We start from the raw sequence: 16,410 nt of genomic DNA on the forward strand, positions 1-16,410 counted from the left end.
GACTCACTACACTTATCACCCATTGATCAGTCATTGGGGCAGATATAAATATGAGAATTTAAGTATTCAGATACGAAAACCGCTTAAAGTATCAATATACTGTCAATTTGTCACGATAATAGTGCTATCTAGGAGCATTTCCGTATAAACACCAGCAGTGATTAGCTTTTACAATGACAAAAGCTATACAAGCTCTTTAAACTTTCATACAGAGCAAACCAGCCAACAACCTCTCCTATAAAGTGAACAAGATAAACATTATAAATTTATATTTTGGCCCTATATTGTAGTGTTTGACTTCTCGGTTCAGGGACAACCGTGGATGAAGGAGATAGATGAGATGAGAAAAATCGATTTCCATGGAGGTGCCACTTTCCTTTCACTTCTGAGTCAACTTAAAACAGGTGGACTCTAGCCTGTCAAATTGACTAGCAAAACGTGTCAAGTTGGTTCACAATATTTTGCATCTTAATACATTTTTCACTCGGTTTTTAAAGTATAAACACGTATTAAGTACAAACACTTACAAATTACTCATAAGATGATGCATTGGATCAATCATATGATGATACATCTGACTAATCAAATAGTGTAGTATATGAGACCCTTGAAATGGTGCTACGCCATCTTATGGACCGAATCTACCCATAAATGGAACAAATGTATCACTCACTGGACCATAATGATAGTATTTTCAAGTGTTCGTGCTGCAGTAAAACTCCGTTTTACTAATGTTTAGCTCCTCTAACACACTTTCTTTGGGGTTTATTTTTCTTCTTTTGTAGTTAGGTGCTTACTGTTTTGGCCAATGAAAGTTTGGTTCATACTTCTCAATTCTCATCATATTTTGGGTAGCTGGGTTGCTTTTTTTTGTAGCTGGCTTTCACTATAATGTGCATTTTTTGTCTTCCCCTTCCACATGAAATGGAGACCACCGACGGGTAAGTCACTGAAAAGTTCAGAAAGAGACATCTTTCTTACCATATTGTGTATTCATTTTTCTTATCATTCATGCTAGCTGGGGAGATGGTTGTAAAGGCGGTTATCCTTACAGGGCATGCATGCAATGCAATTTCAATTTGGCCCAAATCATTAAAGATTTGCCAACCTCCCACATTAAATTGCATGTGGGTTGGTTTGGTCTACATTTTTGTAGAACATGCTCAAGACAAATGCCATTGCTAGGTCGAACAATGCTAGGGAAATTATATGTTTTTACTACATGAATGTACTATTTGACATTGTAAGTGACGCATACATTTAAGATTTAACAAAATAAATTTATTAATTAACGTGATATCTATATATTACTTGTTACATTATATGGTACATTAATGAACATGGTAAAAAAATTTGATCTCCATATTATTTTCTTTGCTAGACAGATTCTTCGCACACCAATAATTATGTTATGTCTTGATTCTTGAATCTCAGCCCTTGATTTTATCTGTTCCCCATGACCCTTTTTCTAGATCAGGATATAGCTCTTTTTATTTATTTATTTATTTGCTTGATCAGTTCTGTAATGCACTAAATGGTGAGGAGCCAAAGTCAAGGAGGCAAAACAGACGCAGAGATTGCATTAGAGGACCACAGAACCCTAGAAAAAAGTTGACTTGGAATAGTTGTGCACATCACCAAACACAAGAGCATGGATACCAGTCCGAAACTAGTGTAGCACAGACATAGTAGTATTACATATATTAACATCAATAATTAGGATAAAACATTATCCATTTAGTTAATTATGATTGATGAATAATACATGCTGTCAATTCCAGTTTACTGTCCAAATCTCCAATTTCTGTTCACGGTGCTTCATAATCTCTTTTCTTATGCCATGTTTACTTGGAACGGAGAAAGACATTAATGGGGCAAGACTAATCAGGAATATAGTAGAGGAGGAATAAGTATGTGATCAACTATTCCTTTCGAATCAATCTAATTTAAGACAGAGCAAAATATAAGGCGTAAATTGGACATGACCCCCACTCTCCAAAACCTCCTTTGAAGTCTGCATAAGCTCACAAAGTTATGTGCAATTCTTCATAAATATTTAAGCTATGTGATCCTCCACAATCTATACCAAGTCCAGCTCCGCCAATGAATACCCAAACTAGAACAATTTCGATACTCATGCCAAGTAACTAACTAAACATGCCACCATAAATCAATAGAGAGCTACACAAATTTAGTGCGAGATTACCAATATGCCATGCTGATGGTTGAATTAATACAATGATTAATGTTACTGTGTCATTGGTCGAGTTATTAATTCCAAGTACCGACGTCAAAGGCCAAGATGCACATTGGATACACAAGACTTGGATCAAATGCAAAACTTAATTATTGAAGAGGTATTGGAGAGAGAGAGAGAGAGAGGGTGTTAGAGCTGGCTTTGCCATACAGTCGACTCTCACATTATATCCGCGTGTAATTAATGCCTCGAACCAACTCTCTCAACTGTAAAAGATATGTATTGACTGCCATTGCTTCCCTGCTATTATATATTCTCATCATGCCTTGCTTTTACTCCTCACACATTCACCTTCCTTCTTTAGGGTTTCTCTCTCACCTTTCTAGCCATTTGGTCCATCTCATTCTTCTTCCCCCAGCTTTTATTTTTAATTTACTGCTAAATTGGGGTCGATACTACAATGGCGGGAACGGCGAGGAGAATGTGGGTGGCGACTGTGGTGGTTTTGGCCGTGAGCATGTGGTGGAGTGGCGCTAGGGCTGAACCGCAAGTGCCCTGCTACTTCATTTTTGGGGACTCTTTGGTTGATAATGGCAATAACAACCAGCTGCAGTCCTTGGCCAGAGCTAACTACTTGCCTTACGGGATTGACTTTGGTGGGCCGACCGGAAGATTTTCCAACGGAAAAACCACCGTTGATGTTGTTGGTGAGCTTCTCTCTCTCTTTCTCTCTCGTTCTCATTTCCACTAACATTTGCCATGCATGCTTGCACTTTTCTTTGTTCTATAAAATCATCATGAGAGATTATTTCTTGCAACTAATATTTGGGTGTTATTGTCCAATATTTCTTTTTAAAGTGTTACAAAACTACACCATTCGTCCAATAAATGATCATCACAAGGTAAATTATTACATAAGAGAATCTCTCGTGCCAAATTGCACGAGTAAAGGCTATTAATGTGATGCCATGTCGTAGCTAGTCTAGTAGGTCCGTCCAAATAAGTAAAATAATGTGATATCATAATGTTGGTCCCGCAAGGTTTTAGCGCAGTTACGAAATTGCACCCTATCTTTCTTGTACAAATTTATCTTTACATACCTTTTCTCTAAACAAAATTTTTAAACTGAAATTGTGAAATTTCAAATCCTGTTTTGTGTGTATTTGACATGCATAATGTTCTGCTAAATAGCTGATTATGATCACTTAATTTTTACTTCAATCTCATGTCAATTATTTGTGAAAATCTGCATTTGGTAAAAAAAATTTGGACCAAGAATTCTCTGTATATATCTTCGATTTTGTGTACATGCAGCCTTCTATCCATACTTTAAAAATAGCAACAAAAAATGGTAGCTCTCAACCAGTCTGTTTTCATCATTTATGACCAAGAAGTGAGAATTTATTTCTCAGAGCCTCTCACATGTTGCTTTCTAAAAATTAAAAAATCCCATAGATATTGAGTAATGCTATTCATACTATGTTTTTATATCACATTTCTATACCACTTTAGGTGTCATCTGATGTGGACAGCCATATCATTTGAAAAATTTGCAAAATCCAAGGAAATGAAGGAGAAAGACTCCTTGTATCATTTAATTAACTAGTTTTTCTTAATTATTAGTTTATTAAATAATGAACTAAATTTAAAAATCTAATTAATTCAAATAATGTGGCTGTCTACATCATATGCCACCTAAGGTGATATGAAAATATGGTACAAAAACATGGCATGATGTACAAAGTAAAAACTGCATGTGTACAAAGTAAAATAACTGCATGTGTACAAAGTAAAAACCATGTTACATGGGAGACACAAACCACTTACCAAAACAGTGAAATTCACCTTAACTGAGTTACTGATGACTTCAAATTATCTGCATGCAGCTGAGCTTCTGGGTTTTGATGATTTCATCCCTCCCTATGCAACTGCTAGAGGCCAAGACGTACTCAAAGGAGTAAACTTTGCATCTGCAGCTGCTGGAATTAGAGAGGAAACTGGACGCCAATTGGTAATTACAATTTTCCATGACACATATTTTCACTAGAACATTAATTATGCTTAATATGTCTTAATTGTATCTAATCAAGTCTTAATTAAATGTTGCAGGGAGGTCGTATTACATTTAGTGGTCAGGTAAAGAATTACCAAAACACTGTGTCCCAAGTGGTGAACTTACTAGGTGGTGAGGACCAAGCTGCAAATTACCTAAGCAAATGCATATACTCAGTTGGATTAGGCAGCAACGATTACCTTAACAACTATTTCATGCCCCAATTTTACAACACCGCCAACCAATTTACCCCGGAGCAATATGCCGATTCGCTTATTCATGATTACAGTCAACAGCTGAGGGTTAGTTTTTCTCCCCTTCCATTCATTTTTTTTGTGCATTAATTAGGTTCATCAAGACCATTTTTAATGGTTATGAACTTATAATGTTAATACAAAAGTAGCGTTATTTTGTCAAATAATCTAACATATTATATTGTCCGACGATTTGGTAAGAGAACATTTCGTATTAAGATTGTAACACTCTCTTGAATAGATCTAACGAGATTATCTAGTAACTATGATAACAGTAAGCCCAAATATAGCACAAAATGAGAATGGGCCTTAAGCTATTGTCATGTGTTACTTATTATATAATAGGTATGTATAGTTTTTGCTAATTTTCTTATGAACGCGAGCGTAACTATATTATGAAATTTAATTAGGTGGTTTCCTTTAAAAACATTATATTATATTTGTTTAATGTTGACTGATGTGTGCTGTATAGATTTTGTACAATTATGGAGCAAGGAAGGTTGTGCTGTTTGGAATTGGTCAAGTAGGATGCAGTCCAAGTGAATTGGCACAAAATAGCCCAGATGGTTCCACATGCGTACAAAAAATAAACTCTGCAAACCAAATTTTCAATAGCAAGCTCAAGGCACTGGCCAATGAATTCAACACTAATCTAGCAGATGCAAGATTTATCTTCGTAGACACTTATGGCATTTTCCAGGACATAATAAGCAGCCCTGCACAATATGGTAATTACAAAGGGAAATTTTCAAAAACCCTCTATTATTCATCTTGAAAGCTTTTTTCTCCGTTGTGACATGTAAACCCTTTCGTTTTTCTTCTTTTCGTTGATTTGGTAAAAATTAACGAATAAGCGATCACGCAATCACAAATGATTGATGAAGTAGGCAAAATTTACAACTCTTGCTCTTGGTCACGTGATTGTTTTTCCGTTAATTTTAACATAATCGACTAATAAAGGAGGAAACTCAAGGTAAACATGTCCCTAAATAATACTTAACACTCACTGGGAATTTTTTTTTTCTATTACTTTTAGGAAAATAAATTTGTGACATGGTTGGAACAAACATTTTGTGTTTTTGGTGTGTTTTATTTCAGGATTTAGAGTTACAAACGCAGGGTGCTGTGGGGTAGGGAGGAACAATGGCCAAATTACATGTCTTCCCTTCCAAACTCCGTGCCAAAATAGGAACGAGTATCTATTTTGGGATGCATTTCATCCAACTGAGGCTGGCAATGCTGTTATAGCAAGGAGAGGATACAGCGCTGTTCGGGCCTCGGACGCTTACCCTATCGATATACGGCGGCTTGCCCTTCTTTGATCGTCGTCATCATCGTCGTGATCAATGATTATGGCTGCAGTGGCATATAATCATGCTTGCACACCATATCATAAAAAACAACCAGCAGCTATATATAATATGTATTGCATTCTCCTATGTCATGGGTTTCTTTGTTGCAATTGTTGCAGTTAATCATGTTTCGTTTAGATGTTCATCAAACTTTGATCTTCTTCTTGTGTACTGCTTAAAGGTTTAAATTAATACGAAAATGAGTTCGTTTGGTTTTTAGACTTAGAGGCTCTATGAGTTGTCAATTTTAGTATTTTACAGACAGGTTGAATTTCTAATTTAAAAAAAAAAAGACAGGTTGAATAGGTGAATAAGTGCATAGTATTATAATCTCACCCACCTAAAAATTAAAATGTTATTTTTCCACTTATTATTATGTTGAATTTTCAGGTCGAGGGACCGGGGGTCCCATTCTAATGATACTATCTCCAACTTAATAATAACTATCTGCCAAATTCGTCAGAGTTTTATCACAAAATGACTCAGTATTAGTTAATTGGGTAATCACATTTAAGCTATTTCTTTCTTCTTTCCCCCACTGATGTGGGATAGCCAACACGCCCCTGCACGTGGAACATTATTTTAGTGGTTCACATGCTGAGATCCACATACCGGCAATTGAAATTCAGAGGTTGGCTCTAATGGCTTCCAAACTTATTTCCAATCCTAAAATAACCTCTAACACAAATCTAAATTTACCTTGCCATCTTCGAATTTCTCTACCAATCTTGAACTCAACTGCAAAACTTTGGCTCTGCTAATCTATTCTTCGAATTTCCTCATCCCGTGATTTATTTTTTCTTATGATATGAAAATAAATTATTACCTTGGAATTATCATCATATACATAATTGAGCTAATACACTTAACCGATAAAAAGGAAAATCTGCTACAAGAGTTTAAGTCCTTAAAGCCAACTCAGTGGAGGCGTCGAAAAAGTGGGGCTTCAAATAGTTGATGAATTTTCACTCAGGCTTATATGCGAGAACAAATTTTCGGAATCAAAACTTTTAACAGTTTCCCACCTATCCTTTTTCGCAACTATGTTTTCCGGCTAAATCCAATACATGATGGAGGTTGAGACGGTGATTTTCGTGTACCTCTTCCTCTTGCATCTCGCTGGAGATCTGAAACGTCGATGACAGAGGAAAGGAGAGGAGAAAAGGTTAGTTGGTCTCTTCCTTTAACTTTCACATACAAAGAGTTTGTACAACAGTGGAGCAAGAAAGGTTGCCTTGATTGGACTTGGCTAATTGGATGCACCCCAAATGCAATTTCAACATTTGGTACAAATGGGACAACGTGTGTTGATAAATTGAACAGTGGTCCCTAATTTTTTAAACCAAAATCTTGTATCTCTGGTCGATCAGCTCAACACAAATCTGACCGATGCAAAATTTACTACGTCAACAGCTTTGGAATGGGCTCAGGAGACCCTGCAGCAACTGGTACATGTTCATAATTTTGGGGACTAACTAACATCTTTTTGATATGATTGCATTTGGGGTGCATCTAATAACGTGGTCCGACGTGACTTGAAAAACGCATTAAAGAATGTGAAGTCTTAAATAAAAAATCAGAAAAAATAAAATACAATTAGGCACCACTGTTTGCACAATGTTTTTTTTTATTAAAAAAAAAAATCTTCAATTGTTGTATTCTAACGAGAGTTAATTACCAGCCCTACGGGATTGATTTTCCCGCAGGACCAACTGGAAGATTTTGCAATGGCCGCACCACAGTGGACATACTAGGTCTTACATATTTCCTCTCTCTTACTTTCTCTGTCTCTCCCTCCTCCTCTCTCTCTCTATATATAGTTTGTGTTCTCGCTCCAGTTGTTATTTGTTCCATTATATGATAATTCTTATGAATCCTTATAGGGGTGTGATATCCACACATCTCATTCTACTTCTTACATATCCTTCTAATTTTCGGCCGTTGGATCAGATGAATTGAAGAAGATCAACGGACATAAATTAACAAGGGATGTGTGAGAAGTAATTTGGAGTGTGTGGATAGCACACCCCATCCTTATATTTCCTAGCTCGTCCTCGGTTTAACACTTTGCGGGCACAAAGGTGCTGTTTGCAAATGATGACACATATTTGAAATTTACACACTATTAATTCTATCTGTCATTTTTTTTTTATTCTTTATACTTGGTTTAGAACTTTAGAGGATATGGTTTAGAGGATAAGCCTTCAGTTAACCCTTAATTATCTCCATCACCACTTATCATGCTCACTAATATTCATCATTCCTTGTTTATTTCTTTGAATTCTATTTCCTGGTTTCGTAACTTTCTTAAACTTTAATTTTCTCTTTAATTGTAATTTTGACTTTCTAGTTTACCTTAAGGGTGCAACTCGGATGGGTTGAGCGGGTTGAAAGGTCAACCCAATCCTAACCCAACTTTTACAATTCGGGCTCGGGATTGGGTTAGGTTTCATTTGGGTTCATTTGGGCTTGAGTTTAATTGGGATAAGGTTTAGTTGACTTGGGTTTGGGTTGCCTAACTTTATCAAGTTTAATCTTGTAACAACTTAGTTTCCAAGAATTCCTAACAAAATTAAGGAAAACTAACGAAAAGTCCAAAAAACTTTTTTTTTAACGAAAAGCCCTTTTTAAAGGTATAGTGAATAGTACTAGTTAAAGGTAAAAATGTGGTTTTTCGTTAAAAGTGAACAATACCGGAAGTGTTTTGTTAAAACTACCAATATTAAGCCAAGGAACATCAAAGCTAGCTTACTCTAATTTCATAAATCAATCTACTATAAAGCTTTAGGATTTAGAGACTATGAATATGGGCTGACTAATCAACGCCTCTTATTCCTTAAAAGCTTAAGTAATTATAATGGGTAATTTATTAAAAAAATATTAGAAAGGGCATTGGTTTTTGGACTTGGCACACTTGGCTGTAGTATGAGCATTAATTGATATGGGTTACAATCTGGTTAGATTGAGTTTGGTTAGTTTGGTTAGGTTGAGTTGGGGATGGACAGATAAATGATCAACCCGACTCAACTCAATCAATGAACGGGTTGAAATTAGGTTGGGTTTGGACATGTTATAACTAAAAAAACCCGCTTGTTCGGGTTTAAAGTCGGATTGAACATGGACGGGTTCGGGTTGGCCCAACCCAAGTTGCATCCCCAGTTTACCTTTCCTAATGTTCATTGTCTTGTGTAAATCCGGACTTTCCCCTAAGAATAATAAAAAATAATTTTATCCAATACAATTTATTTTATTATGTATACGTTTTTTGTAACTATATATAAGTTTGGTTGCAAGACACGCAGAAAATGAGGCTAATATAAGCTGCTTTATATTGCAATAATGAAGCTGAGCTTTTGGGTTTTGAGAACTCCATTCCACCATTTGCAACTACCAATGGCCAATACATTTTGAAAGGTCTCTGAATTATGCATCTGGAGGAGCAGGAATTCGACTGGAAACCGGCTGCCAATTGGTAACTAATTGAGTCACTATAAACGTCTCAACTTCTATGTAATATTAACATGTATTTAAGTAAAATATAACATGATAAATGTTATTCATACCATGTTTTTGTACCACATTTTCATACCACCTTAGGTGGCATTTGATATGGACAATCACATCATTTGAATTAATCATATTTTTAAATTTAGTTCATTATTTAATAAACTAATAATTAAGAAAAACTAGTTAATTAAATGATGATTGTGGTATACGAGGAGTCTTTCTCTTTCATTTCCTTGGGTTTTGCAATTTTTTCAAATGATGTTGTTGTCCACATCATATGTCATTTAAGGTGATATAGAAATGTGGTATAAAAACATGATATGAATAACATTACTTATATAACATATCATTTCTCTTTGCTTGCAGGGTGCTCATATAGCTTAGATCATCAGTTACTACATCACGGAGAAACAGTCTTGCGCATTGCTGCTATACTGAAAGCTAATGAATCAGCTTTTCAGTATTTAAACAAATGCTTATGTTCAGTTGGATTAACAATTACTTCAAGCCTCAGTTTTACCCCACCAGTAGAATATCTACCCCTGAACAATATGCTCAAGTTCTTATTGAACAATATTCTCGCCAAATATTGGTAACAATTTTTTATCGTAATTTCAATCTTTTTAATTTTTGACTTCAAAATATAATAGTTCTGTTTAAAATTTGATTGTTTAATTTGCTCCATATTATTTTTGTATGTACTTCGTACGCGAATGCAGCAAGGAAAGTGACCTTGATTGGAGTTGGAGCTATATGTTGCAAATGCAGTGCATCGTTTGGCACGAATGGTACCGCATGTGTTGATAGCATTAACCGTGCGGTCCAACCTTTTAACCAAAAGCTTGTATCTCTGGTCGATCAGCTCAACACTAAACTCACCGATGCAAAATTTGTCTATGTCAACAGTTTTGGGATGGGTACTTCAGGGATTCCTAATAAAGCTGCTGGTAAATATATGCGATGCGACTACAATCTATGGGGAAATGATATCTCAAAACATCTTTTCTCCTTCTGCTATTCAGTTATTTATGTCTCTTTATTTGGTTTTGAGTTATTATGTTGAAATGTCGAAAATTAACAGGATGTGTCGACGGCAAAAATAAAAAACATGCAAAAATCACTTCCCATAATCTTTTGGTTTTGAAAGATAAAGCTGACATTGAGTAATTAGTCATTTCTTTTATTCATGTCAGGATTCAAGGTTGTGAATGCTCCCTGCTGCCCAGTGAATGAGTTCGGTCAATGTAATCCTGCCCAAGCTTCATTCCAGAATAGGAAGGAGTATGCATTTTGGGACCCGTTTCATCCAACTGAGGCCCTAAATCAAATCACTGCGAGAAGAACATACACTGAATTGGACGACTCGGACACTTATCCAATGGATATCAGTCACCTTGTCAAAGCCTAGTCTATATGAGCGTGGAGGGGGTCGAATCCAAGCAAATATTTTACATGGAATTTAATCTTCCCCACTTATTCTGATAAGTTAATTGAAAACCCGAAATAGTATATTTAGGATCAAATGTGGCTGTTTTGATGTTTGAAATTCTCTTTAATGGCGTAAATGTTTCCATTCATTTTTTAATAAACTTCTAACTTCTAGAAGACAAAAGGTGGCGCTTTTTATTCCTCTTGTGTTAAAAGAATGTAATTTTTCATTTTCTGTGCTTATATAAAAATTGAAATAGGGCAGAAATAATTGCATTGACGGCTACTTCCTTCCCAAATTTACAACATATTCCAAAATATGGTTGGTCCGACTCTCCGACGGGGCTGACTTACATGAACAACAAATAATATTGCCTTGTGTTTCACAAAAACATTTACCTCGTGCTTTAAGGTCTTGAGTTGAATTTCTCTTCTCACTCTTTTATTTGTATATATATAAAAAATTGCAGTCACCATTTCGTAAATAAAATTTCGATTATTTTTTGTTTTTGTTTTTTTGGCAAAATTTTTGTTTTTGTTAACTTTAACTAGTATAAGATTGCCACAAATACTACGGTCTAGTGATATTCCTCTTTATTTGTAAGTGAGAGGTCTTAGGTTCGACTCTCGTCAAAGATGAATTTAAACCATATTATTGCTACTTAGTACTACGGTATTGTGATATTCCACTGTATTTGTAAGTGACAGGTCTTAGGTTCGACTCTCGTCAATGACGAATTTGAACCATATTATTGCTAGTCCATTGTGAGGTTAAACCCAACCCACTTCCCTTAGTGTAGATAATATCGTTTGTTTCAAAAAAAAAAAAAAAAAAAAACTAGGATAACATTTCTTAGGAGTCTTTTAATTTAGGCTCAGTCAACCATTTTACTTTTTAGTTTAACCCAACATTTATGTGGTTTCGATTCAAACTACTGCGACTTAAGATATTAACCCGCCATAAGGTCACGAGTTTATTGTCTTTAATTAGTATAAATCTTTTTTGGATTTAATTTGTGTGATCAAGAGCATAACATGCTTACCCCCACGAACATCCCAATGGCTTTCATTCAACCAAAGACATTCAAAGTGTAACAAAAAAAACCCAACCTTTCATATTCTGTTTTGATAATATATACCTCCCCTTTCTTTTACCTCTCTTTCCGGTGTTATATACGATTTTTAAATTCTAGCTTATTCTTTCACAATGTCGACAAATGAAACAGCAAAATGGATGTCGATGATGATTAATGTTGTTTTTGTAATTTCAGTATCACAATCCTGCGTTCGTGGAGAACCAAAAGTACCTTGTTTCTTCATTTTTGGTGATTCATTGGCAGATAATGGCAATAATAACCGCCTCCGGACCCCGGCAAGAGCGAACTACGAGCCTTACGGGATTGATTTTCCACAGGGACCAACGGGGAGGTTTACCAATGGCCGAACAACTGTTGATTTTATAGGTCTGCACATTGTCTCTCTCATTCTAAATTTCATTTATAGAAAACTTCATTTTAATCCTTGGCAAATATGACTTTTTGATTAAAACCATGAGTAAGATCAAAATCTAATTTTAGCCCTTGATACATTAATAACCTCATTTATTAATTATATTTTGATTTTTTAATTATTTATCTTTTTCTTTCTAATTTTTAATGTATTAATTTTATTTCATTATAATTTTTATTTTCATTTCATTCATCATAATATATTTTGTTGTGAACATTTAGATAAACTAATTTTTGTTATACAATATATTTTGATGTACTTTATCTTCTTCATTTAGGTATATTAAATTCATTATTATACATTTCAGTGCATACATTTAGGTACACACATTTCGGTACATATATTTCGATACAAACATTTAGGTATATTAATTCAATATAATACATTTTCGGTACTAACATTTCAGTGCATACATTTCGGTACATACATTTAGGTACATTAATTTAATATTAATACATTTCAGTGCATATATTTAGGTACATACATTTTGGTACTAACATTTAAATATATTAGTTCAATATAATATATTTCGGTACTAACATTTAGGTACATTAATTGAGTCTTTCAAGTTTGAAGAATGTTAAATAAAATTAATAAATTAAAAAACTCTTTTTTGGTAAAAAAATAAATTAAAATTTGTGAATTAATAAATTTATAGAAAGCTTCATTTTAATCCTTGGCAAAGATGACTTTTTGATTAAAACCATGAGTAAGATCAAAATCTAATTTTAGTCCCTTGATACTTTAATAACCTCATTTATTAATTATATTTTGATTTTTTAATTATTTATCTTTTTCTTTCTAATTTTTAATGTATTAATTTTATTTCATTATAATTTTTATTTTCATTTCATTCATCGTAATATATTTTGTTGTGAACATTTAGCTAAACTAATTTTTGTTATACAATATATTTCGAAGTACTTTATTTTCTTCATTTAAGTATATTAAATTCATTATAATACATTTCGGTGCATACATTTAGGTACACACATTTCGGTACATACATTTTGATACAAACATTTAGGTACATTAATTCAATATAATACATTTTCGGTACTAACATTTCGGTACATACATTTCGGTACACACATTTAGGTACATTAATTTAATATTAATACATTTTGGTGCATGTATTTAGGTACATACATTTCGGTACTAACATTTAGGTACATTAATTAAGTCTTTCAAATTTGAAGAATGTTAAATAAAATTAATAAATTAAAAAACTCTTTTTTGGTAAAAAAATAAATTAAAATTTGTGTATTAATAAATTTAAATATTTAATGGAGACATTAAATAAAATGCACATTAATTATTTTGAATTAAGGACACATTAGGGACTAAAATAAATATTTAATCTAACACCAGGTTTTTTTTTTAAATTTTAATCTTCTTGAAGGATTAAAGTTCAAAAACCCATAAATTTAAATATTTAATGGGAGACATTAATTAAAATGCACATTAATTATTTTGAATTATGGGCACATTAGGGACTAAAATCAACATTTAATCTAACACCAGGTTTTTTTTTAATTTTAATCTTCTTAAGGGATTAAAGTTCAAAAACCCCTTTCATTTATGCACTCTAAATTCTTAACACACTATAGCCTTTTCTTTAAGTCTGATTTATTTTATTATGTATTTTTCCGATGCATTAATTCGCTTCTTGTTTTTTTTTTTTTTTTTGTCAAGCATTTGCTTCTTTTAACGGCCGAGAATAAAGCTAGTAAGTTGTAAACTCGGGACGTTCTAAGTAAGCGGAATCTTGATGAACATCCAAATTTACGTGATGAGTGCTTTTTAGAAATAATTGCACGCATTTGATTAGGTTTAGTTTAGGGAGATGATTGATGCACACATTTTTTTATTTTTTTAACACCCCTATTTATTTGTTATCCATAAAGGAAAACAAAATGCATACGCAACTTATAGCCATGAGCAAGCACTATGCTTTACATTACAGCTGAACATAAAGGCGATTTTAAACTTCAATCTTTTACATTACAGCTGAATTTCTGGGTTTTGAAGATCCCATCCCTTGTTATGCAAATACTAAGGGGTTCAAGAACATGGTTAGAGGTCTGAATTATGCATCTGCCTCAGCAGGAGTTCGAGATGAAACTGGCTCCCATATGGTAATTAATTAGCTAATCGCGATTAGAAAATTACTTAATTATAAATGTAAATTCGAAGTAGCAATATATCATAATACATAATTTCTCCTTGTAGGGTGAGAATGTCAATTTAAATAAGCAATTACTGAATCACAAATCCACAGTCAAGCGCATTACTTCAATAATGGGACTTAAACGATTGTCTAGGCAGCATTTACAAAAGTGCTTATATTCAGTTGGACTGGGTAGCAACGATTACCTTATGAATTACTTCCAGCCCAAGTTTTATCCCACCAGCAAGCGATACACTCCTGAACAATATGCTTCAGTTCTTATTAAACAATATTCTAAGCAAATGAAGGTTAGTAACTAATTAACATAATGCACTTGTGTTTAATTAATTTTCCGTGTCTCTGAGACTCGAAACAACTGCATAAGAAAAGTTTGAGTATTGACTTATTTCATTTATTGGTTAAGACTCTGTACAAGTATGGAGCCAGGAAGGTGGTCTTGAATGGAGTAGGACAAGTAGGCTGCACTCCATCTTCAATTTCAATTACAAATGGGTCTACATGCGCAGAAAATATGAACAATGCTGTTCAATTTTTTAACCAAAAGCTTAAGTCTCTCGTCGATCAGCTCAACACCAAACTGACTGATGCAAAATTCATCTATGTTGACATGTTTGGAATTTCCGGAAGTCCATCAGAGGTTACAGCTGCAGGTTTTTAAACTCTCTTTGTGCCCTAATTTCTTTAATTACAATATACTCACATGCATTAATTATGTGAAAAAGAAGTCATATGTGACGTGCTCATATATGTCAATTAAAATCCTAGCTTAGCCATATTTTCATAGATAGAACAAGCTAAAGTGTTATATTAATTTATTTTTTTCATATTTAAGGAATCAAGGTGACGAAAGCTAACTGTTGTCCAGTAGATGAATTTGGCCAATGTGTTCGTTCCAAAGGTACATGCCAGAACAGAAGTGAGTATGCGTTCTGGGATTTATTTCATCCTACTGAAGCTTCCAATCTCATCATTGCAAGAAAGTCATACAATTCTTCTAACTCGTCGGACACTTATCCAGCGAATATTCGTCACCTAGTTCAGCTCAGGCTATAAAATGGGTACTCTTGAAAGTATTGTTTATATTGAAATTAGTCTTCCCCATGTACATATATAAAGATCAACAAATTAATCACCATGTGACATGTACAAGACCTAACTACGAAGAGTATACTATAATTGTAAATATAATATATATGCATTTTTGCCAAGTTGGCATGAAATCAAGCTCTTAGTGTAATAGTCCAATTGTGACTCCAATTCAGTTCTACGAATCTTTTTCTTTTATTGATTAAGCGCTTTTATGAACTGGTTATTTGGTTAGCAATATGTATTTTTCTTTCTAATTAATGTTTGAAAGATGTTTCAATTTCAAGTCCCCCTCTTCGGTAAAGTTGAACTAAGCATTCCAAGTATTTTGTACTATATCCGCGGGAGAGATTGATGGAAGTATAAGATATAGGCTGATGGACCTGTTAATGTGGTATGTACCCTAACTCCCGTACGCCTTTGCCTTTACGCATGGCATCTCTTAGTCTCATTTTCTTTGGTTGCAAGAATAGTTGTGCATGAGAACACATCTTTTTGTCCTCAATCGTAGAAACATATCAACCACGAGCACATCAAGTAAATTGCTTGCCAATGAATTGGTAACCCTTTGAAAATTTGATCAAATTAACAAAGTTTTCAAACATGTTGAGAACATTATAATGTTTAAAAAGATTGTATCTTATAGATGAACAAAGTCCAAGATGAGTACGAGCCCATTCAGGGTTTCATTATTTATACTGAAAATATAACTTTAGTCTCTGAAATTTAATTTTCTCCACATAAAACCCGACATAAGTTTTTTACTGAAATAAAACCTATTGACTAGATTCCACATCAGCAAATTCCTTAATTATATTTGACTTTACACATTT

The 16,410-nt window shown here is 33.9% G+C and overlaps 2 protein-coding genes and 1 pseudogene across 2 annotated transcripts; all 3 read left to right on the top strand.

Moving 5' to 3' along the window:
* The first annotated feature begins 2,528 nt into the window (after nucleotides 1-2,528).
* LOC126623751 (GDSL esterase/lipase At5g45670-like) lies at nucleotides 2,529-6,075 on the top strand. Its single transcript, XM_050292733.1, has 5 exons — nucleotides 2,529-2,904; nucleotides 4,084-4,208; nucleotides 4,307-4,552; nucleotides 4,977-5,232; nucleotides 5,603-6,075. Exons 1-5 carry the CDS (start codon nucleotides 2,658-2,660, stop codon nucleotides 5,824-5,826), a joined length of 1,098 nt encoding a protein of 365 aa, XP_050148690.1. The 5' UTR covers nucleotides 2,529-2,657; the 3' UTR covers nucleotides 5,827-6,075.
* A 1,201-nt stretch (nucleotides 6,076-7,276) lies between these two features.
* Nucleotides 7,277-10,855, top strand: LOC126622923 (GDSL esterase/lipase At1g29670-like; annotated as a pseudogene).
* Nucleotides 10,856-11,861: 1,006 nt separating this feature from the next.
* LOC126623752 (GDSL esterase/lipase At1g29670-like) lies at nucleotides 11,862-15,775 on the top strand. Its single transcript, XM_050292734.1, has 5 exons — nucleotides 11,862-12,254; nucleotides 14,311-14,438; nucleotides 14,533-14,778; nucleotides 14,895-15,141; nucleotides 15,324-15,775. Exons 1-5 carry the CDS (start codon nucleotides 11,999-12,001, stop codon nucleotides 15,542-15,544), a joined length of 1,098 nt encoding a protein of 365 aa, XP_050148691.1. The 5' UTR covers nucleotides 11,862-11,998; the 3' UTR covers nucleotides 15,545-15,775.
* Nucleotides 15,776-16,410: the final 635 nt, after the last annotated feature.

This window comes from Malus sylvestris, chromosome 5, assembly GCF_916048215.2.
Source record: "Malus sylvestris chromosome 5, drMalSylv7.2, whole genome shotgun sequence".
Lineage (NCBI taxonomy): Eukaryota > Viridiplantae > Streptophyta > Magnoliopsida > Rosales > Rosaceae > Malus > Malus sylvestris.